General features: G+C 39.2%; 1 protein-coding gene across 8 annotated transcripts in view; it reads left to right on the top strand.

Annotated features, from left to right (window-relative positions):
• Window positions 1-4,003: 4,003 nt before the first annotated feature.
• LOC143857322 (SKP1-like protein 21) overlaps window positions 4,004-23,521 on the top strand; it is a 38,619-nt gene continuing 19,101 nt past the window's right edge. For 4 of the 8 annotated variants that reach the window (XR_013238618.1, XR_013238615.1, XR_013238616.1 and 1 more), the window contains exons 1-6: window positions 4,004-4,333; window positions 20,465-20,836; window positions 21,564-21,788; window positions 22,496-22,687; window positions 22,914-23,024; window positions 23,194-23,269. Coding sequence is in view for 5 of the 8 variants with exons in the window: in XM_077367741.1 (XP_077223856.1) it covers window positions 20,801-20,836; window positions 21,564-21,788; window positions 22,496-22,687; window positions 22,914-23,024; window positions 23,194-23,269 (640 nt within the window). In the remaining 3 variants the exon portion in view is untranslated. Of the gene's footprint in view, window positions 4,334-16,500; window positions 16,728-20,464; window positions 20,837-21,563; window positions 21,789-22,495; window positions 22,688-22,913; window positions 23,025-23,193; window positions 23,270-23,521 lie in introns of all 8 variants that reach the window. The other 4 variants (XM_077367742.1, XM_077367744.1, XM_077367743.1 and 1 more) reach the window with 4 other exon arrangements.

The raw sequence follows: 23,521 nt of genomic DNA, 5'->3' as shown, positions 1-23,521 counted from the left end.
TCACCACGTCAAGAATAAGACAAATCTCTCAAAAAGTCACATAAATGGCAAACATCAAAGGATGGGCGAGAAGTACCCTTTGGTGAAGGTAGCTAGCAAATACCTATAAAAACAACAAAAATCTTAAAAAAATAGAAAAAAAACAAAAATTTACCAAAAAAATGGGTGACCCATGGGTCCACCCGGCTTGTATGGGTGGGGTCAGGGTCAACCATTTGTGACCCGTAAATTTCCAGGTCATTTTCTGACCCGGCCCGTTTGACCCGGACCCGTACTGGTCGGGTGAAACCCGGCCCGACCCACGCCTTTGCCAGGTCTACTCAATCCTTGGTGGGGCCATAACCCTTGCCCAAAAAATCATCTCCTTAAGTGATCCTAACTCTCCAAACAGGACATACTTTTACATGAGCCCTCATCGTATTAGATTGGAGAGTTAGGATCATCTGATGGAGATGACTTTTGGGGCACAACCTATTTACTTTGAGGCTTAACAAATGAACGGTTTGGATCTTCAAACAAGGGTAGGCCCCACCTATACTTATTCACACAACCAGTGCTCTCTCTCTCTCTCTCTTGTTTCTTTGAGCACAAACCACAAACCCTTGGTGGGGCCAACAATGAATTGTGTAGATCTTCTTCTTTTTTTTATCTGTAATTTGGGGTTAGGCAGACCCCCACCAGCATTAAAGAAAGGGAACAAAATTACAATCTCGGATAAACCGTACCAGAGATATCATCGATACAATTTTTAGGAGATCCTCAGGGATCGATTCAAGAGGAATGGGATCCCCTTTACATATACAGTATAGGAAGTCTGCAGCTTTGTTGCCTTCACGCCATATGTGAGTAATCTCATATCTATCAAAAGCTCTAAGGATGGAACTAATTCTTTCAACGGTTGGGATCTTTCTCCAAGGGCAAGGCCATAAGTTTAGAATGACTTTCACAGCAGAGAGAATCAGACTCTATCCAAAGATTTTTCATCTGAATATGGGCTACAAGATAAACTCCTCTGAGGATCGCTTCAATCTTAATTTTCTGAATCGGGAGGGGGTCACAATTAACTGAGAATAGGGCTGAGATGGTCCCCTTGTGATCTCGAAGGAGGCCCCCAACGGAGGCAGAATCACTTGTAAGGGACGCATCAGTATTCAGTTTCACTACTGAATCAGCAGGGGGAGTCCAGATACAACTTTTGGTCTCCTAGGCAGTACTGAACAACGGGAGCTTGAATTTGTCTGAGATTTTTCGATTTTCTACCATCTCTTCATCCACCAGGTTGGGAAAGAAAACTCGATTCCTTGATACGCTAATGATCCTGTTAAGAATGACTCTCTTGTGCGTTTTTTTGTTTTCAAACAGCCTTGAGTTTCTTTCCAACCAAATTAAGTATATTTACGCAGTTAAGAGAGTCCTCACCAATGTGGAAGATTGGCCTTTCTTCTTGAATTTATTTATGATCAACTGCTCTTCTTCGGCCAGAGTTTTCATCTGTTTTTTTCTGTCAGAAATGTGCCAGAGGATCGATCTCCAAATCCAAGCTGTGTAAGAACAGTTGAAGAAGATATGATTAACACTCTCAGATGCCAAGGATCAGACCAAAACTGCAGAGTGGCTTGGGGACCAACTAGGTAGCAGACATGCTTGGAAGCAATTTCTCGAGACTTTATAATGCTCCTGGTTGCCTAGGAAGGAGACGATGGCATGGGGAGATTCCAGAGGCTCCTGCCTCTGATATATTTACAATTGAACTAGACCACCCAGGGGGAGTCCTTCTTGGAAATTATTTGCCAAAGGTGCTTGAGTTTGGCAGCCTGATTCAGGTCCAGCATCTTTCTGATGCCTAAACCCCCTTCTTTTTTGGGTTTGCATATTGAATCCCATGAGATTGTGTGGAAGGATTTCCCAAGCTTAGACTCGTCCCAAATAAAATCCCTGAGAGTTTTTTCAATTCTGTTGAAAGTATCAATAGGGATATGGAATGCTACAGACCAGTAGATGTGGTATGAACTAAGAACAGATCTTACCATCTCAACTCTCCCACCTCTAGAGAGGTGATGACTGGTCCAGGATGAGATTTTGTCCTTCACTTTGTCAATGATGGGCTGGCAATCTCTAGAAGTGAGTCTTGAAGTAATGAGGGCGAGCCCCAGGTCTTGTGTAGATCTTTGAAGGTGGATACAATAAAAAGTATAATTTATTTTTAAAAATCACTTTGAGCACAAACCCTTGTTCGGGCCAACAATGAATTTTGTAGATCTTTGAAGGTGGGATAGAATAAAAAAGTATAATTTATTTCAAAAAATCACTTTGAGCACAAACCCTTCGTGGGGCCTCATATAAAAATTTCTATAGCTTGAAGAGTTAGGATATTCAAATCACTCTTGTGCAAGGCCTATGTACGTTGGGTCGCAACAAATGAACGGTTTGGAGCTTCAAATAAAGTGATCCCTCAATTGATTTTTTATTTTGGGAAAAATACAGATACACCCCCTCATCTTTCTGACACATTCAACTATAACCCTAACTTTTAAAAGCCACCGACTACACCCTCTGAGGTTTTAATTTGTAAAAGGTAGACCCTGAGGTTGACGGTCCTACCACAAATTGAAGGGCCAGGATGATCCTATGGAGCTGATTTTTGGGCACACCCTATGTATGTTAGGGCCCATCAAATGAATGCTTTGGATCATCCAAACTATGTGAGCCTACTGTGTTTTTGGTAGTGTTTGGATTTGCGTAGGGGTTTGGAGAGTGGTATGAGGTCTTCATTAGCATTGATAGTGTTTCAAAAGAGGGGGTCTACCTGATACAAATTTAAACCTCAGGAGGTGTAGTTGGTGACTTTTCAAAGTCAGGGTTATAGTTGAATGTGTTAAAAAGTTGAGGGGGTGTAATTGTATTTTTCCATTTTTTTTAAAAAAATACACTCTTTTATGGTGTGCGTTGATAGTTGGGCCCCACTAAACTAAAGATTCATGTTTAGATAGAGAAGGGAGAGTGCTGGTTGTGAGAGAATGAGTGGGGCCTGTTCGAAGATCTAAACAATAGAATTTTTGGGCCCCGCCGAGAGAGATGTTGTACCGAGACCTGGCAAACGGGTGGGCCGGGCCGGGTTTCTACCGGCCCATATGGGTCCGGGTCAAATGGGCTGGGTCAAAAAATGACCCGAAAATTTACGGGTCACAAATGGTTGACCCGGACCCCACCCATACGGGCCAGGTGGACCCGCGAGTCACCCTTTTTTTGGTAAATTTTTGTTTTTTTTCTATTTTTAAAGATTTTTGTTGTTTTTAGAGGTATTTGCTAGCCACCTTCATCAAAGGCTACTTCTCGCCTATCCTTTGATGTTAGCCATTTATGTGACTTTTTGAGAGATTTGTTTTATTCTTGATGTGGTGAAAACTGCATCGAAGTACCACTTCTGCAAAGGTGGCTAGCATAATAATAATCATAATAATCACGGTGAATAATAATCATGCCGTAAGTCCTAAGTTTTGGAGAAAAATTAAGAAAAAAAGGCTAGAAAGTAGAAAAACTACAGAAAAAAGTACCGAAAGAAGGTGCCTGTATATGACAACTACAGAAAAAACTACAAAGAAAATGCATGAAAACATGACAATTACAGAAAAAAGTCCAAAATAAAACCTCGTTTCATTTCTCTACTGGCACCCACAGGTCCACCCGGACCGGCCTAGTTTTCACGGACTGGGTGGACCTGCGGGTCGTTTTCAAACGGCTCACGAATGAGTGACCCGGATCCAGGAAAATACGAGCGGGCCGGGTCGACCCGTGGGTCCGGGTCACTTCTCGCCATTGTACCGTTGTGGCTTCACAGCCGGTTAAAGGAAGGGATTTATCCCGGGGGATATGAATCACTTCCCTTCCTTTTCTATGATATGGAAATATGAGATTTTAAATCGTGCAAGCCTGCGTAGTCTCAAAAGGTACTTTTGTAGCAACTATAAAAAGTTGTTACTAACCCTTCCCCTACCCCTAACCCCTAGCCATATCTTTGTTAGGACCAAAGGTGGAGCCCTCTGTTGTGCACCAGGGGTCGTACTTGGAAGGGGTTGGCGCACGTGCGCAAGAGAGCGATTCAAGCATAACCACACACGACAAAATCCCCAGATCGAGTTGGGGAAGTCTTTGAAAACCCTAAAAACCCCATTGTCCAAAATCATCCCTCGTTATCCGCCTTTTCGTTTCTCTTTTGTACCCTATCGACAACCGCCAAAACCCTCAAAATTCAAAGCTCTCCCTCTCCAATCTTCAATCTCCAAACCATTTCTCCATTTCAATCTTCCAATCACATTTTGGGCTTTCTCTCAAGGTATGTATAAATCATCTCATCTGTCTCATCATCTCTTTTAGGGGCCGTTTGGATATATGGATTTTATAGTCCTAGATTGTAAAATCCTGAATTTTACAAGCTAAATCCTAGTTTTTAAAGCTAAAATCTGGGTTTTAAAAGATTTAGTGGTGACACATCTTAGTTACGCATTTAAAATCCAGTTTTAAGGATTTGAAATACAGGTTTTAGCTTAAAAAATCTAGGTTTTTGCTTGTAAAATCCAGGATTATAAAATCTATGTATTGGAACGGGGTCTTAATGTTTTGATACGTTTCATGTTAAGCAAAGAAAAGGAAAGTGAAATCTAGACAAAATTTGTTGTTTCTGGACATTGGTGTTGTTCTTAATGGCTTTTTGGTTTATTGTTTATTTGTTTGAGCTGTTGCATTTGTCTCTATATCTCTGTTTCAGAAGCACTTTGACGTTATTGCAAAGAAATATGGAAGTTGTATGACGTTTTCATACGAATGATTCGAATAGTTTTTTATTAATTGGATTGAGTTGTTGCATTTTTATATCTTTGTGTTTATGAGACTATTCTGCAACGTTTGATGGGACGAAATGTGAAATTTCAATGCCTTTTTAATTATTTTCAGACATGGGTTTTAATCCAAATGGCTTATAATCTCCACTTTTCTTTGATTGAGCTGTTGAATTTGAAGTGACAAAATTCTGATTTTTTTAATGGTAAACGGAAACAAATTCTGGTATTTTATTTCTCGCGAGTCTTAATATGCTGAGCAGCGAAGGATCGGGGGTGGGGGTTTCTGTTTTTCTCATATTCTGCATTTTTTTTTCTGTTTGAGAGTTCCTATTATGCCTTTTTTTGCTTTTGGGGAAGTAGTACCGTTTGTATGCTTATTGTAGATTTTGTTCTGTAGGGTTTGCGATTGGTGTTTTCTTTGGTCTGGTTGGAAATTTCTTGTTGCATTGGTTTCCTATTTTGTATGTGACTATATTTGGAAAATTTGTTTTTCCTTTTTGTGTTCTTGGATATTTTTCATGGCTAGTGAGAATCGTGAGATTGCTTGGGTAGTTTATGCTAAAACTTATCTGGGTTTTATGTCTGATGATCTCTAAATGTTTTGTTTATGTTTCCGCCGTGGTGGTTGCTGTTTGGTAACTGATATGCATGTGTGGTTTTATTTGCTGTTGGTTCTGATGCTTGATGGAACCAATTATCAATGATGAAAACGGGATGAAGTAGATGAGAAGAGAAGGAGAAGAGAGAAAGATAAGTGTGAAATAGCATAAGGAGTAAAAGAAGAGCTCCCTTGCCTTATACTAACAATCAAATATATTACTATTCCAATGACTAAATTGCTCTTAATGAAGGCCAAAGAATATAACTAACACACATATTTTAATCTCTCTATCTGCATATATACCTAACCTAACAACACCCTCTTCCCTAAAATTGGAGCATATAGATCCCACATGCCCAGCTTGATACCAGTATGATGAAGATTAGTAGGTCCAACAACCTTGTAAAAATATCAGCAAGCTGATGTGACGAAGGAACACACGAAATAACCAAAGAGCTATCATGGAACTTCTCCCTAACAAATGCACATCAACTTCAATGTGTTTGCTTCACTCGTGAAGGACAGAGTTAGATGCAATTTGGATTGCTAATTTACTATCGCAATCAAGGCATATACCATCAATAGAAAATCACAACTTTGAGATCAGATGAGAAAGCTACAGAAACTCACGTGCGCCATAAAAAACAACCCCATACTCTAGCTTCAACAATGAAGCTAGAAACAATGGATTATTTCTTACTCTCCCCTATAACTAGACCCCTACACCCAAGTAAGGCAGAATATCCAGAGGTGGAGCAAAGGTATGATGTAGGACAATCCAATGTTGAATTTGCTCTGATACCAAATTTGATGTAAGGTGATTTTTTGAAAGGGGTGTTGGGAGTGAAAATCAGGGTTTTGGTTCCTCAAATAGGTGATTAGGTTGGGGAAATATTCCTACGAGGTTTATGATAGGTTTGGAGGGGGTGCAGACGTATGCCAGGAGTTTGTTAAAGGATGCCAGAGAAATAGTTTATGAGCAAAATGAGAGGGGCACAAGGCATGGATGGGTTTGAATGGTGTTTCTAAGGTTGGACAATTTTTCATGGTATTCTAGGGGTTTTGTGTAGGAAGATAAGTGAAACAATAATGCAAGAGAGGTTTGGGGTTCCTGGGATAGTGGTTTAAGGGAAAAAACCAAAAAATTGAAAGAGAGATAGGAAGGTTGAAGTCTCACTAACCAAAACCCAAGGCACACACCAAGTGGTTCCTAGGCATCACACCATAGGGAAAGTAGACTTCACACCCATCATTTGCAAGAAGGCAAGATAATACTGTTTTTCATTCATTCATCCATAGCGTAACATAGCATAATAGAAAAGTGCCATAAGAAAAAAGAAGAGAACTAGAAAGTTCTAAAGCCCTAAAAAACCTAATACTTTATTCCAAAATACCCTTAATGACTTAAAACTTACCCACTTAAAATTTCTGTAATACATGTGTGGGGCCTATTTAAAACACTCATAACTCAAGAAACTTAAGTGATTTTGATGGAAAAAGACCCTGGTTTCCTTTTTATAAATTGAAGGACTTAAAAGACACCTAAAAATTAAAATTTGGTCCGTAGGATAGTCCCCATCATACTCCCCCACTTGAAACGATTCGACCCTGTCGAATGTAATGATTGGCATGACAAGTGAGAGTTCTTCAACTGAAATCTTCGCACGTGTCGCATTCGGTTGTCATTTCCAACAAACTAGGTACTTCCAATGCACAAGTAGCTGTGGGCAATCATTTTGTTGATTCGTAGTAATATAATCATAAGGTGCACCTTCGATGTACTTTTTGTACTGAGATAGCTTAGGCAGAAAGAAACTTGGGTCCACTTCCTTAAGCTTGTAGATTTCTGCTCGCATATCCTCAAGTAGTAAAAATTCAGCAAGGGTCCACACATTACAATCAATGACTTTGTTGGCGTTATCTGAAGCTTCTGCTGACTCTGTCGAACGACTTTTCTCTTCCTAGCTTGTTTTATGACATTTGTTTCTCTCTTGATCCTCATATAATGTTCACGAACTCACTTCTGTCAAACCAGCTTTGAAAGATGGTAGTTGCGTTCGGAATCCTTCTGTAACACTTATGAGCTAAATATCGTCGAAACCAACTTTGTATCACGATAGTGGCTTCGGTCCGTTGCTCTAATTCCATGCACTCCATACAAGGTATCAGCAATGATTTTTCCGACATAAACTCGTGACTCCAAGCCTAGAAGAAGTGCATGGAAATCTTGGTGAGTATGATCCACGCCATCCAAATGAGATAGCAACCCTTCAAATTTTGCATTTAAGCCAACCAATAACTCAACTATTTGATCGGCACGGCATCCAGAGGCAATTTGGATTGCTAATTTACTATCACAATCAATGTGTATGCCACCAATAGAAAATCCCAACTTAGAGATAAGATGAAAAAGCTACGAAAACTCACATAAGCCATAAAAACAACCCTGTACTCAAGCTTCAACAATGAAGCTAGAAACAATAGAATATTTCTTACTCTCCCGTGTAACTAGACCCCTCCACCTAGTAAAGCACAATATCCAGAGATGGAGCAACGATCAATAGTGGATCCTAACTGGTATTTTGCATCATTGTAACCAATAATATCCAAATGACCATGTTGTCGATACACAAGTCTATAGACAGGGCCTGAATTGAAGTAGTGAAGAATGCGATGAACAACAATTGGATGAGGAGAATGAGGGGCATGCATGAACCGGCTAAGTGTGCAAACAACAAAGGTGATATCTGATGACATAGTAGTCAGCTATATTAGATGGGCCACCGTTAGTCCGAGTGAAATCTCAAGCAACAAAGCACACCTTATATCTCTCTAGACTCCCGCTAGGGCGATGCTTGATAGTAAAGACCTTGTCTACATCTTACCGGATTTCTTTTCAGGAGGGAGAGAATTCAGATCTTGAGTGTGATTGTGCTGAAGAACTTCCATCTCCTCAGTGATGGCCGCCTTCAAGTAGGATGACTCGGGGCGGCATGAATAGTACAGGGAATCGAGACACAGATTGATACGACACATACTTAGCAAGGGGATGGGTAGTAACATTATTGTGCACCTCGTTGCAAAGAAATAACATGTCAAATTCAGAAAGCACATCTATATTAGCAGTAGGTTAGTAAACGGGATCAGCTAAAGCAGTAGGCGAATGCAAAGGAATAGATATACCTATAATTGCTTCTTGTATGGGAGATTGAGGTTAAGGCACGAGTGGGATGACTATGTTGTGCCTGGAAAATATAAGTAATCTATTCCCATGGTCGAGGTGTTGAATATGACATGATCAGTGTTAAGTAGGGGCATATTTATCTTCATGAAAGTTAACATCCATAGAGGTAAATAAGCGGCGAGATCAATGAGTACACCACCTCTAGCTCTCAGAATTAATTAGAATAGGCGATGAATACACACCCAATAACAGTATCATCCACTCTCGACTATGATGTGAATCCATGACAACCTAGAGAAAGTGAAAAAGAATAGATAATCATGATTATGAACGAGAAAGATTATGAAAGGTTAATATCAAGAAAGAGAGTAGAAAAGGGGAGCGATTTATCAGGAAGGGTGAAAAAGGAAATGGGAAAAAAAGGGAAAACAGAAATGTGACTAGAAAAAAAGAGATATGAGAAGATGGAAGATGGAGAAATGATGTACGAAGCGTGAAGGATAGGTGGGGGGGAGTGGAAGGAGAAGATAAAAGAAAGATAAGAGTCTAGGGTTAGAAACTGACCTGATATGATGCATCACCCTTCAGAAAAGACATCACATCCACACAAGAGAGAAAAAACTCCATACCTTTATTCATTCCATTATTGAGTAGCATCAAAGAAAAAGTGCCCCTAGGTTACATACACGCACACACACATATATCCTTATTCATTCCATTATTGAGTAGCATCAAAGAAAAAGTGCCCTGAGGTTACACGTACACGCACATGTATACTTGTTTTCCTGACCCATGCTATGCATGGGGTCAAATGATGGGCCCTACCCATCAAAAGATGAGATGCAAATTGGAGGGCCCCATGCTATGCATGGGTTTGGCTGGAGATGGGGGGACCCACCTCATAAAAGGATGAGGTGTGAAATGGTGGGTCCTACTCTATGCATGATTTGGATGTAGATGGTGCCCTCCTCCCCTTAATGCACGGGTGTGGTTGGAAATGGTGGGACCCAGCCATCAGAATATGAGGTACAAAATGGAGGGCCCCGTCCCATAAAAATGATGTGTACATGATGGGCACTACCTATGCATGGTTTGGATGGAGATGGTTACCCTATGCATGGTTTGGGTGGAGATGGTGGTTACCATCTCCTTTTTTTGGTAGGTAAGCTGGGATTGAACATTCTCCAGTTTGAAGAACAAAGCTATTGAGCCGAGCTAGAGGCTCAATCCGGTGTAAAATGGTGGCCTCGCCATGTAAGGCAAAGTGCATATTATTCATCAAGTAATTAAATTCCTTGAAACTGTAGACCTAAATAAAGTGGTGGTAGAAGGGACTCGCTTAGACCTGGCAAACGGGTAACCCGCGCGGGTACGTACCCGGCGGGTACGGGTAAAAAATACCCGTGATTCTACGGGTAGCCTTTTAGTGTGTACCCGGACCCCACCCGGGCGGGTTGGGTAAACCCGCAGGTAACCTGGCAAAATTATATTTAATTTATTTAAAAAAAAAAGCTTTTTTAATTATTTTTTTTGCCTTTTTCATTGTTCATTTTCAACCATTATATGTTCGGAGAGTGATATTTCACACTTTTCATTAGATATTTCAACTGCTTGAGCATAAACTCACCCCCTTGAACGTTGAAAAACTTAAGAATATTCAGTGAAGGGGGGGGGGGTGGGGGGGGTGGGGATTTTAACCGTTAGAGAGGGGGGGAAGGGGATATCATTTCCCTGTTATTACAGGCACCCGTGGGTCGACCTGGACGGGTCAGTTTTTCTCTTACCCGTGCGGGCCGGGTTGAAAAAAAACGACCGGTCATTAATCTGTGACCCGTACCCGCAAATTATGGGGTGGGTCCGGGTCACTTTTTGCCAGGTTTAGACTCGCTTAACATGATAAGATGGCTTAGAGGCTCACACCCGTATCGTTGGAGATTCGCTCCACTTTTTTGATGAGATTCAGGATAGGGTGGGCGAAGCTAACATGTCTTTCATTCATGTCAGGAGGTCGGCCAATGAGGTGGCTGATAGATTAGCCAGCGAGGGCGTGCCAAGGGCGGAGGTGGAGCTCTTTGATTTCCTCCCCTCAGACTGTTTTTTCTTCTTGCCCCATGGGGATCTTATTTCTGTAGTTTTCTGTTTTTTCTTTTCATTCTTTCATTCTTGTATGGACCTCCTCGGTCTCTGCCTTCTTTGAATGAAATCTTTTACCATTCAAAAAAACAAAAGCTGGGATTGAACCTCCTCCAGTTTGAAGAACAAAAACTTCACTATTGAGCTGAGCTAGAGGCTCAATCTGGTGTAAAATGGTGGGCCCCAACAATATAAGGCAAAAAAAAAAGTTTTTATAAGGTCATGTTTGGATCTAGGTAATGTTCTTTCCTGGAAAGTTTTCTTTCCATGAAAGTTCTTTTCTAGATTTCTTGTCTGGAATTTTCAATTATGTGGTTTGGTTCACATACTTCAGTTTACTTGAATTTTAAATTCTATTGTTTGGTTCATGTCCTTTATGGAATTTCAAATTCTTTAATCAAGATAGGAGTTTTCTTTGGGTACTATTTTGTCCCCTTAAACTATTTAAAGTCCAGCAAAGCAAAACCTCATCAAGAACCTCTTCAGATCTCTTTTGGATTTCCCCATTCACTCGTAAATCTCCGTCAATGGGTACTATTTTGCATAGCCTTGCAGGCGTCTCCATATGTGCCTTCACCAATCTTAACTATACTACTTGGATCACAATACTGAGAGAAGACTTCCACTACTCGTGATGGAACAGACTTCCCACGGATCTTCAGCCCTGGTATCACCTTCTTCCAGGACTTCTATACCTTCACGAGTATTTCTTGATATACCCTCATCGTTTACATGCAAGGTTTTAAATCTCGGTTTCGGTTTCGGTACGAAATTTCGGACGAAATCTTGTAAAAATTTCACCGAAATTTCGGTGAAATTTCAGAAATTTCCGAAACGTTTCACCAAAATTTCCGACTCACTGTGAATTTCGTTTCGTTTTCCACCGAAACGTTTCGGCCGAAATTTAAAACCACATCATTCAAGATGCTACTCTTTTGTTTTTTTGTTTTTTGAAAGGCAATCGAATAAATTAAAAGGGAGGACCAAGGAGGTCACCCAAAGAAACAAGGAGAAAGATGCTACTCTTTTGTGGATGCATATCTCTGTCAACCAGGTCATTTTCCATGGAAATTGAGCAAATGCTTTTCTGGCCAAGATGACAGCTTGAAGTAGTCTTCAATGTGGAAGATCTTTCTTGTGTTTTCTCAGTTGAAGAGTCAGAAACATAGGTGTAAATGGATCGAATGGGCTCTAATGGATCCGTTGGGTCGGCTTATCTTTATACATCTATCGACATTTTTATGTCTTCTCCTTCTGTAAATTACACCGATTTGATTCTGATCGTGTACATGAGTTGCGTTTTCAGATATCGCAGCCACCTCTTTGGAAAGCCATGGATGTCAGAGAGAGAGAATCAGCCGGACTACGGACCATTCCGGCGGGGAGAAGTCATGCGGATGGGTTCTTTCAAAACCCTCTAAACCCTTCCATTTTTGTTTTTTGGGATGAGCTCTTATAAAAGCCTCTCAACCCTTTTCGTTTTTTGACCTAGTGAGAGAGATGGAAAGGGCGAGAAGGAAGCCGCATAAAAGGAAAAAAAAGTCATATCCCGATAAACTAGAAGTCTACTTTCCAAGGAAAGTGAAATAATAGGTCTTACCTGGTTTTCTCAAATCCTTAACTTTTAAAGAAAGGTTTTTTTTTTTCAAGAAAAGAAGAATCCACATTAATTGAGTTCACCAAACCATGGAAAACTAGTTTTATGCGGAAAGTTTTTTCTAAGAAAACAAAATGACTAGATCCAAACATGCCCTAAAAATATCTAAAAACTCTGATTGCTTGCCACAGAATGGGCATTTCAATACTTAATCTTGTTCTGTTTTCTCCATGATCTTATTACTTTAAGGCATCAGAAAGCCCATCTCTTCTATCCGATCCTAACCAAGTAGAGTACCAAAGAAGAAGAGAAAAGAAAAATGAATGAAGTAATTAGAATTTAGAAGTAATCAGAGGTAATAAGAATTATAAAAAAAAAGGAAAGTGTAACATTAAATCATCAAAGAGGAAATGCGAAACTGGGATTGATATTTGGGAAGTTACAGACATGTTGCATAGGTAAATAGAAAGAGATACAGTTGTCTACCTACCTATGGTTTCCTGGAAAAAAAATCAAAGAAAAACTCTAAAAAAATAATGTAGTTCTTTAGAATCAACCAAAATAATTTTAGAGCTAATTAAAATAAAATCATGGTTACTGTGATTTGGTCTGTTCTTCTCAACCTCCCCACTGGGTGAGTAGTATTTAAATAAGTAAACTGAAGCAGAGAAAAACAACTGTAAAACACCAAAATCACCTGGGAAACCCTACAATTAATATTCTATTGGTAGGATTCATTTATACATGCAATATCATAGAAAGGCTCAAATCACTGAGAATGGGAACCACAAGACGTTTATGTTGTACGGTGAATGCAAGAAGCATTTACAGAACCATGAAAAATCAGCAAACTATACAACAACATAGTGAAGATGGCAATACATGTCCGTTGGCAATACATGTCCGTTCATTGTTCAGAATTAAATGTTTTAGTCGTTGTCATTGCAAATATGTCCTTGATTGTGCTCTTTACACAGGAACTACACCGATCGAAATTTATGCAGCGTGTGGGGATTGTAACTCTGCAAGTCTAAAATTTGAAAAGATGGTTCAGAAAAACCAAATTGTTTGGACTTCACTGATTGGTGGGCATGATAGGGATCATCATCCCAAAGAAGCATTGTTTTTGTTTACTAAGATGGAAAAAGAAGGCCATGAACCTGATAAAGTGACATTGGTGAGTGTCCTCTCTGCTTATGCAGAATTAAGAAATTCGGGTTGCGGTAAGAAGCTGCATTTTCGCATTGAGAAATCCGTTATGAAAATCTGAGTTGTTATTGGGGCTGCTCTGTAGATGTGTACACTAGATGTGGGAAATTGGACTCAGTGAGACAGGCCTTTGATGCATTAGATAAGAGAAATGTGGCTGCTTGGTCTGCCATGAGTTCTGGTTATGCACATAACAATTTAACCAAGGAGGCAATGGGGCTATTGCAACATATGATTACCTTCTCTTCTTTTGATCACACCTTAAACATCTTTAGCTGACCATAAAAAAGTACAATGTAGCAATCTCTTGCCAATACATGGATCATGAACATTCAAAAAAAAAAATCATTGCTTCAGCAAAAATGCCACGATTCAGTATGCATTATCACTTGCTAAAGAGATTGTTTTTCCCACTACCATTGATAGGGAGTACAGAAATTTCTTACATCCATCATTGTTACAAATCTATTTCAGATTTTCAGTAACTATGTGAAACCTAAGCAAGCATTCACTATGGTGAGGAAGATAAGCTAGCAAGGGAGGGTATCTCTAGAGAGGGTCTAGAGCTTTTCGATTTTCTCCTTCTTTAGTTAGATTGTTTTCTTTCGTCCCTTTTGGGGGTTCTCTATTGTATCTGTTTTCTTCCTTCTTTGTATTGACCTCCCCGGTCTCCTTTGATTTTAATAATATTGGTTACCATTCAAAAAAAAGAAAGAGATGCACATTACTTTCTCTCATTTTTTCCAATCTATTTTCCCAAAATCTCTTGCTTGATTGGGAGGTTGGTTTGGTAATATTTCACAAATTCCAGGCCACTTGACAGTTTCGACTAAATGCTTCGTGAGAACCGCGCACCTCAGTTCTTCTACCAAAAGCTTCAATGAAGGTTCCTTCACTATGCTACCCTCTTCTAAAATGGAACTCTCTGGTCCTTCATCAATGTATTCTGATTGGCCGGTCGCCTGACATGATGGAATGAGATGTTTGATATACCCACCGTATCTTGAATTTCATCAAAGAAAGAGGCAAATCTCCAAAGGAAAGGGTGAGATCCTAACAACCATCTAATCACGTTGAAACTCCGCCTCAACCATCACATTATTTAAGTCTTCATTCTCAAGGAGCTATATACCTTGATGGATTGCACGTACCAACGCTTCATTCGAGTCTGCAGACCCTATGGGTCCCGTGAAAGCCCATCTCACTACTCCATGCTCATCCCTTAATACTCCCCCAATTCCATATGGTCTTGGATTCCCCATACTTAACCCATCAAAATTTAGCTTCAAGAAACCAAGAGCAGGGGATTCAATTCCCAATCCTGTACCACATTTGGAAGAGATGCTGAATCTAGACAGATTTCCTTCCAACCAAGCCATCAGTCGTAAGCCGACACAATCCTAAAACAAGGAAGGATCTTCACCCAGAATATTATTATAGCTATCACTTTGTTATAAAGAAAGCAGAGCCTCTTTGAGTAACCTTTGAAGACCCTCACATTCCTCTCATTTCCTTCTAGTTCTCATGCCATATCCCACCATTTAAAAAAGGATCAAAGCTACTCATGTGGACATGATCCAATGGACCAAAACCAATTCAAGTAATATGAATCATATAAATTCCAATGAACACCATGTTTCCATGAATACAAGAATACCCACAAACCATGTCATCTTATCGAAACTGAATCAAATAATCAACAATTCTTCATTTGTAAATATAAATCCACGTTCTCAAATGGAAAATTCCATAAAGATAAAAGATTAATATTATCACAAAATGAAAAGAGACTAATTTTGAGTACGGAACAAACCTGGGATCTCATTTATGTATCAAAGGCAGGGGAGGAGATCTTGAGGAATCGATGCATCCAAAGGGAAAAATAGAATCTGTCAAACACACAAAAAAATCAAATCTAAAAAAAACACAAAAAGATCAAAATATCTTTATGCCGAACACTGATAGTTGTATCTCTACAGCTAGGAAAGAGTCTAATAACACGAAGAACGGAAAAAGAAATAAAGAAGAAAAATCTATCGACCACTTGTTGCTCTGCTTGGTTTTTTACCTCTTTGATTTGCAGCTTGGTATTTTTCCATGTAAAGAACCAAAAATAAGGCAAACTAATAGCGAAAGAGAGAGATGGTTTAAGGATTTCTCTAAACCCTATAGAGATTAAGAGAGCTGGCTGAGGTAGAAATCAACAGGTATAGAGAGAGCAAAAGAAACAGAGCCTTCGTTTTCTCTGGTTTCTTTGGAAAGTGTTGGGCGATAAGAGAGAGGGTTCTTGATATCAAATTAGTATTGTCAAAATCAAATTAATAGGTGTTTCTCTTTGTTAGTGATACATCAAAACTGAATTACTAGGGTATTTACTGTCAAATCTATCGTCAAAACCAATTTAGTATGCTAGGAAAGTGGCAATTTGAATTAGTAGCGACAAATTCAACTTCGTAGCCGTCAAACCGGAAAATTGAATTCGTAGGTGGTAAATTTGATTTTGTAGGCGGCAAAACCAAATCGAAAAATCAAATTATTAGTGGGCGCAAACCTGAATTATTAGTGTTAAAAATGATTTGGCAAAGGAAAAACTTTTCAAAAAAAAAGAAAAAACTTTTCTTGGAAAAGTCGAATGACAAATGGAAAAACATGCTTAGTATATATTACACACACACACACACACACACACACACACACACACACACACATATATATATATATATAAAAGAAAAGGAGTACTAGAAAGTTCTAAAATCATACCATTAAAAAAAAAATAAAGTTCTAAAATCCTAAACAAAAAACCCCAAACACTTTTGGACTAAAATACCCTCAAATGATTTAAGTACTTTCTCCCCACTTAAAATTTTCATAATAAATGTGTGAGGCCTATTTAGAACACTCATAACTCAAATAACTTCAGTGATTTTGATCTTAGCAGCAAGAATTGTCCTCATGGGTGCCGCTCCTGTGTAAGAACAGCGATTCGGCGCTCCTTAGGACGGGAACCGCTCCCGTGGCGCTCCTAACCTGCTCGTATTACTCCATCAGTCCCAGCATCACCAACTTCCTTGCATCAAACTTCTCCAACTCTTTAAAGTACTTCATTGGAGCAAGCACAATGACGTCTTCAAAAGGCACGAGGAAAGCGGACACGGAATGAAGATGGTTAGAAATTACTACTTGTTGATGTACTTAAAATTTGAAAGATATATATGAAGATGGTTAGAAATTACTATTTGTTAATGTACTTGAATTTTGAAAAACATATAAAGAAAATATTACATAAACGGCCATTCAAAAAAAAATAAATTATATAAACGCTCCCACGACACTCCCATCTTTAGACTCTTCTTGAATTACACGCTTCCCCGCCCCCGCCCCTGTCTCCGCACCCGCTTTGTGCTTCTAAGATTTTGATGAGCCCCATCTTCATAACTCCTTGATTCTCTGTGACATCTTGGATGGTCTCCTATCAACTAGGATGAAGGTCTTGAACGTAACACATACAACAAAAAAGTATGAGGCTCTATGAGAGAGCAAGGATCCTTGAGTCGTAGAATTTGAAAAGGAATATGACCATATAAATTACGGGAGAGAGTACAATTAATCCGGCTAAACACATGAAGTATAAGCACTGAACGTTACAAAGGAACATGCGTACCGCATAACTAATACTGAGTTGCTCTAATAAGGTGTCTAACAACCCCATCCTACCGTGGGATATATGTGCAAAAAACTTGATGATCTATCCCATGCTCTTAAAAGAACTGAACAAATGAGTGAGAGGTATACTTACCTCCATTGTTGGATCAAAGTGCCTTTATAAAGTCTCCATGTTGAGTTTGAATTATAGAATAATACTCTTGAAACATAGAGAAAACTTCGTCCTTACACATCATAAGATAAATTCAAGTGGCACGCAGTAGTAATATATGAGGGTAACAAAATACCTCAAACTAACAATTGATTTGCTTTTAAAAGAGGGAAAAAGTGTTTCTCTTGTTGGGCGGAGAGGGTCTTTGTGTTGTGGTTGCAAAGCAGAGGCAAGAGAGAGAAAGAAGAGAAGGGACAGAGAGGGAGCTAAGAGTGCTTCTTCTTGGGTTTTTTTTCTCAACAAGCTTGTTGAGAAAATTCACCAGGCAAATCTGATCCGATCGTGCACAAATAAATGGAAATATAAAATGAACGGATGCTACAAGGTTAACATTGAGATTTTGTGTGGTTCGCCCAAGATGCCTACATCCACGGGCTAGAACACGATCTTCCACTATGAGAAAAACAATATGCATGGATAACAACGAATTAACGCAAAACCCATAAAGCTGCAACCCTTTCCTTGTCCTCTTAACCAAGACCATACACAAGAGAAACCCGAGAAAACCCCTAGAAGAAACTGTCTTCTTGTCCCTTTTGCTCTCCCCTCTTTCTCTTTCTTGCCTCCTCTTTGTAGCAGCCACACAAAAAGCCTCTTCGCCCAACAAGAGAAACATGTTTTCTCTTGTATAAACCTAGGTTTTTAGAAAACGTAGAAAAGCTTTCTTTTGTTCCCCACCAAAATTAGGTTACCTAGTCAATTTAGAAAACAAGGCAACTTTCCCAGCAATCTCTACCTTGGCTTGTTTCGCGGCCACATGAAGATTTTTCGTTGATATCATCACTTGTCCGCTGTCACTGCAGACCACCATTGGCCTTTTGATGTACCAATTACACACCCTCGAATCATCCTGGTTCTGACTCGACCCGACTAGATTAACACGGCCAATGCACATGTGTAGCTGCCAACCCGTTGACTCACTCAGTCAACCATGGAGAGGGATCTGAATCCATCCTTCCCAACACATGAACTATCACCTCGCCATCGTTTGCAACCTGCAAACCCGTCTTTGCACTAACTGAGATAGAGACCCTACGCGTGCGCACACTTCCACTCCTTTTCCAACTAGCCTTCGAGATCTTAGAAACACTAGTCATTGTGTCCTCGGTCAAACGATGTAATTCGCTACACTTAGTATCCGTCATCTTCTTCGGCTTCCCATCCTTTCCCATCAATGCCTTAACTAGGCCCCGTTGAACAAGGATGTCCTTCACCCTCATCTGCCAAGGGTGAAACGAATCTTTCCGTCTAATACTCCTTGAGAAAATACGCCCAGCAAATATGATCCGATCGTGCACAAATAAACGGAAAGATAAAATGAACACAAGCCGCAAGATGAACATTGGTATTATACATGGTTCAACCAAGATGCCTACATCCACTGGTGAGAACACGATCTTCCTCTATGAGAAAAAACAATATGCAAGGATTACAATGGATTAACACAAAACCCGTAATCCTTTCCTTGTCCTCTCATCCAAGACCGTACACAAGAGAAACCCGAGAGGGATAATAGTCCTAATGTGTTTTGAATGTTCGCAAATGTCACGCTGATATTATTGCATAGGGACTAAAATCACACGTGCCCCAACCTGCCATGCGACAAAATAAAGTCTCACGACTAGCTACAATAGGAATAACATAATAAGAAACAAAAACTTGGAAGATCTGCAGTAGAGTGAGCAACATCTGCAGTCGTGTATTTCAACTCAGCATAAAAATTGTACAATACTCTCTCAATTCCTCTCATAGTTTCAAAACTCCTCCACATCAGCTTTGACTCCTCCGAGTCGACTCCCTTTTGCCTTGTCCGTGTTCTTGTCCGGACTGAGTAAATCAAAACTTCTTTGACTCTTCCGATTTGAGACCCCATTAACCGAGTACTCAGCCGCATCAACCGAGTACTCGACTGCGTGTAGCCGAGTTGACTAGGATTTGGCATCCGTATTTTAAAACACTGATTCCTCTATCAACAATTGCCCTTGTAAGCTCCTGAAAAACACAATGATATGGATAAAATATCACACAAATATTCAATTCTTTTGAAAGACTATTGACAGAAATAAGATTGGATGAGGGATGAGGAACATGCAAGACACTAGATTGTGAAGTACATGGAAGCTCAGTAGTAGGAGAAGATGAAGGTTCTGATGGATTGATAGTATGTGTTTGAGTGCAACCTAGCATGTATTTGCCTTCATCTCGACCCTCAAGGAGCTAAGCGAGTCAAACAATGCAATGGACGTGGCACGGTGGAGGATGAATCCGTGGAGCAAATGGGCAAGTGGGAGTTGAAGAGTGAGCCAGAGTTCTAGCAGGATATCTATGGAGCTTGTAATAGTGGCTGCATTCATAACCAATATTTCACAGTAAGAATGCATGACAGAAGACCAGCCACGTCCACGACCTTGACGGTCATTGCGAGGCCCTTTACCGCGGCCGATTGGATGGGGTTGAGAATCTGATGTAAAGGCAGCAGACCCTGAGGAACCACAGGAGTGCTAGATATTAGAGACGACCCCGAGGAACCACAAGAGTGCTAGATATTAGCGACCGACACTCCGTAGCAAAAAGAATATCATATACAAAGTTGAGAGAAGGAAGGGGTTTAACTTTTGCTTTATTTTTTAGGTCAGCTTGTGTTTGAGTGTTACAAATTGCATAGTTAGAGCTTAATTACTCTATGCTTTGTTCATGGTGCTTTATTGTGTTTGCTTTCTGTGTGCGTTTTAATTTCTTTGTTTATGGCAATTGTGTTTTTTTTCCCATTTTGAAGTTATGTCTTATGCTGCAGACTATCATTCTTTTACTTATTTTGTTGATTTCGTGTTCTAGGATCTAAGGTGTTGTCATAATTTCTTTTATTAAAAAAGGGCATAATTTCTTTGATTTTTGTTATATATCTTTTTAATTGTGGATATATTCTGATCTGCTTTTTGGAGCCTTTTTGTTGGCCTTCATATTAAGAATATGAAACACACATATGCTTCTTTGCCTTGCATTTATGTTTTTGGTACAACTTTTGTAGGCAATCTGTGGTTGACGATTCTGAAACATATCTGCTTTCTATTGTGTGACTTGAAGCCAGTGCCATTTCACATCACAAGTGTCCTCTTTCCACATACGTATGAGTGAGCGGACAGGACTTAAAACACGCTTACCAAAGAAGCAAGCGACTTAGGAAACTGTCCTTTTGTATGACATTGGTGGATGGTCTGTACCGATTTTGTAGTCATTACTCTTTTTATGAGGGAGAGTTTTTTGCTTCTTTGCAACTTTTGAATCTTTGATTTTGGAAGAGCAAGCTTGGATTTTCGGTGTTGCACGCATGTTGTATGGTTATGCATTTGGAGGGTATTCTTAAATGTCAGAAAGTGATATGGAGATCATCAAACCAGAGGTATGGGATGCATTTTTGCAAGAGATCTGATCTTTCTTTGTTGTTGAATTAATCTTGCTTAGGAAACACATTTAAATTCATGGTCTTTTATTTTTATTTATTTGAGATGGACTTCTTTTTTCTGATTTTGTTGTTTTTTAAATTTATTTTTAAGGGACTTCTTTGTCTGAATTTGTCATCTTTGATTGTGATTTTTGTTTTACTGGATTTTTTTTTACTAAAATGAAATTTATTATATTTTGATTGATTCGGTGAAATTTATTATTAAAAAAATAATGAATCCTTTCTGTTTGTTCTCTCTTCTTGGGCGCAGTTGTGTGTCTAACTGCATTCACCCTCTTAATTGATTTTTCCTATACAGTGAAATTTATTTTGCATTTGTGATGTTGGGAAACCACTTTCTTGTTCCCTAAAGATTGTTTAGGAATGTTGCTGAAAATGTACTTCTCTCAGGCCCTGTTTTGATTAAAAGAAAAATATTTCTGATGGAAAAATTTTCTTGGGAATTTTTTTTCTTTCCACAATATAGAGGGAACTGGTATGATTATGGGTACTTTAGAGGAATATTATCATAAGTTGAAGGTCCTTGAGTAAAAATTTAATCAGGTTGGTTCAAGTTATCTTTGTTCATGTGTAAAAAATTAGGAACTTTTAGAAATGTTTTTCCTTTCCGAACTTTTCCATAAAATTCTAGCATTCCAAACAGGGTCTTAATGTTTTGCGACAGGTTATGAAGTCCTATATCTGGCTGCAAACAGCTGATGGGTCGATACAACAAGTTGAAGAAGAGGTTGCTATGTTTTGTCCCATGATATGCCAAGAAGTAATTCAAACAGGCATGGGATCTTCTAAAAACTTTGCGATTTCACTTCCACAACGAGTTAATCCAGCCAACTTGAGCTTGATACTTGATTATTGCCGGTTCCATCAAGTACCCGGTCGCTCCAATAAGGTTTGACATGTTCCCAACTCTCCCTTTACATATTGGTTGCTATTATAATTTGATGTTCACACACACACACACACACACACACACACACATATGGGCTCACATTTTCAGGTCCGTTGGACCAGATAAGTTGTCTGCTCCGTCAACCCGAAATAGGGTCGGGGTCCACATTGTTTGGGTGAGCCAAACCATTCATCTGATGAGCCCCGACATAGATCGGGTGTGCCCAAAAAATCATCTCATTAGGATCATCCTAACCCTTTGATTTATGGAGGTTTAAAATGGACAGATTTATGGAGGTTTATACCCGTCCATTTTAACCTCCACAAATCGAGGGGTTAGGATGATCATATGGAGATGGTTTTTTGGGCACACACACTCTCTCTCTCTCTCTCTCTCTCTCTCTCTCTATATATATATATATATATATATATATATATATATATATATATATATAGGGAAAAGTGTTTCTTTTGGCGTACACAAATTTTTTCTGAACCTGGTAAAAATGTAATTAGTTACCTTTGACCCCTCGGTGGTAAATAATTGCTGTGAACAGCATAGTTCCAACATATGCCAATCATATATTCATAACTATAGTGTTCTAATCTCTGTACACAAGTGTGAAGTTTATGTAGATGCATATTTCCTTTCTTTTCAACCTTTGTACCATGATTTTATGTGTTTGAAGATTTTTCCATTTGTGCCAGGAGCGGAAATCTTTCGATGAGAAATTCATCCGGATAGATACAAAACAGTTATGTGAGTTGACATCTGCAGCTGATAGTCTCCAAGTGAAGCCCTTGGTTGATCTCACCAGCCGTGCACTTGCTCGAATGATTGAAGGGAAAAGTCCTGAGGAGATACGTGAGACATTCCATTTACCCGATGATCTCACGGAGGTGTTTTGCTTGGAAGTTTCTGTTTTCCACTTTATTAGGCCCTGTTCGTTTAAGATTATTACAACCTATTGTAAGTGCCAAACCTATTATTGGACTCAAAATTACATTTAAATATGAGTCCAATAATTGGTTTGGCACTCACAATCAGTTGCCATAATCTTAAACAAACAGGGCCTTATAGTAGTATGTTCTCTATTATTAATTATGCCGCTATTGTTGATTTCAGGAGGAGAAGTTGGAGCCTTTGAGAAACACAACGGATGATATGCGGATCCGGTTGTTGAATCGACTATATGCAAGGAAGAGGAAGGAACTAAAGCAGAAAGACAAACTGAAGGTGACTGCATTGTCTAGAATTTTGTTTCAGTTTAAAAACCTTGTTAATACTTATTTTTTTCAGTATTAGACTTGTCGTGCAGATTTGTTTTCCTTATTATTAGGCATACACTTGTTTATCAATGGCTGGTGATTGAGACTGAATACAATGAGCATTTCATCTGTTCCAGGATGTTGAAGTTGAAGAGGATCGAGTGGACGAGCGCTCAGTTGATGATCTCTTGTCATTTATTAATGGAGATGGAGGTACCTATTATTCACTTTTTACTCTCATGGTAATAATACCTGAATTTCTCTTCTTTTATGCTCCTTGCTGGAGTATCATAATTATAATTTGTGCCAGCTGATCAAGAACAAGCAATTTTGTTGAGCTCCCTAATTAGTTGAAGTCATTTTTTACCCTTCATTTCAACCTGTCTACTGATTTACATTTATGTGTATGATCACATTATTTATATCAATAACAAAATTAACAAGTTCTATATTTGTTAGCTATAC

This window comes from Tasmannia lanceolata, unplaced genomic scaffold, assembly GCF_043159265.1.
Source record: "Tasmannia lanceolata isolate RefF3 unplaced genomic scaffold, GAP_Taslan_0.1 ptg000024l, whole genome shotgun sequence".
NCBI classification, from domain to species: Eukaryota; Viridiplantae; Streptophyta; class Magnoliopsida; order Canellales; family Winteraceae; genus Tasmannia; species Tasmannia lanceolata.
Note: the sequence above shows the minus strand (reverse complement) of the source record. Positions and strands in the feature narration are given on the sequence as shown.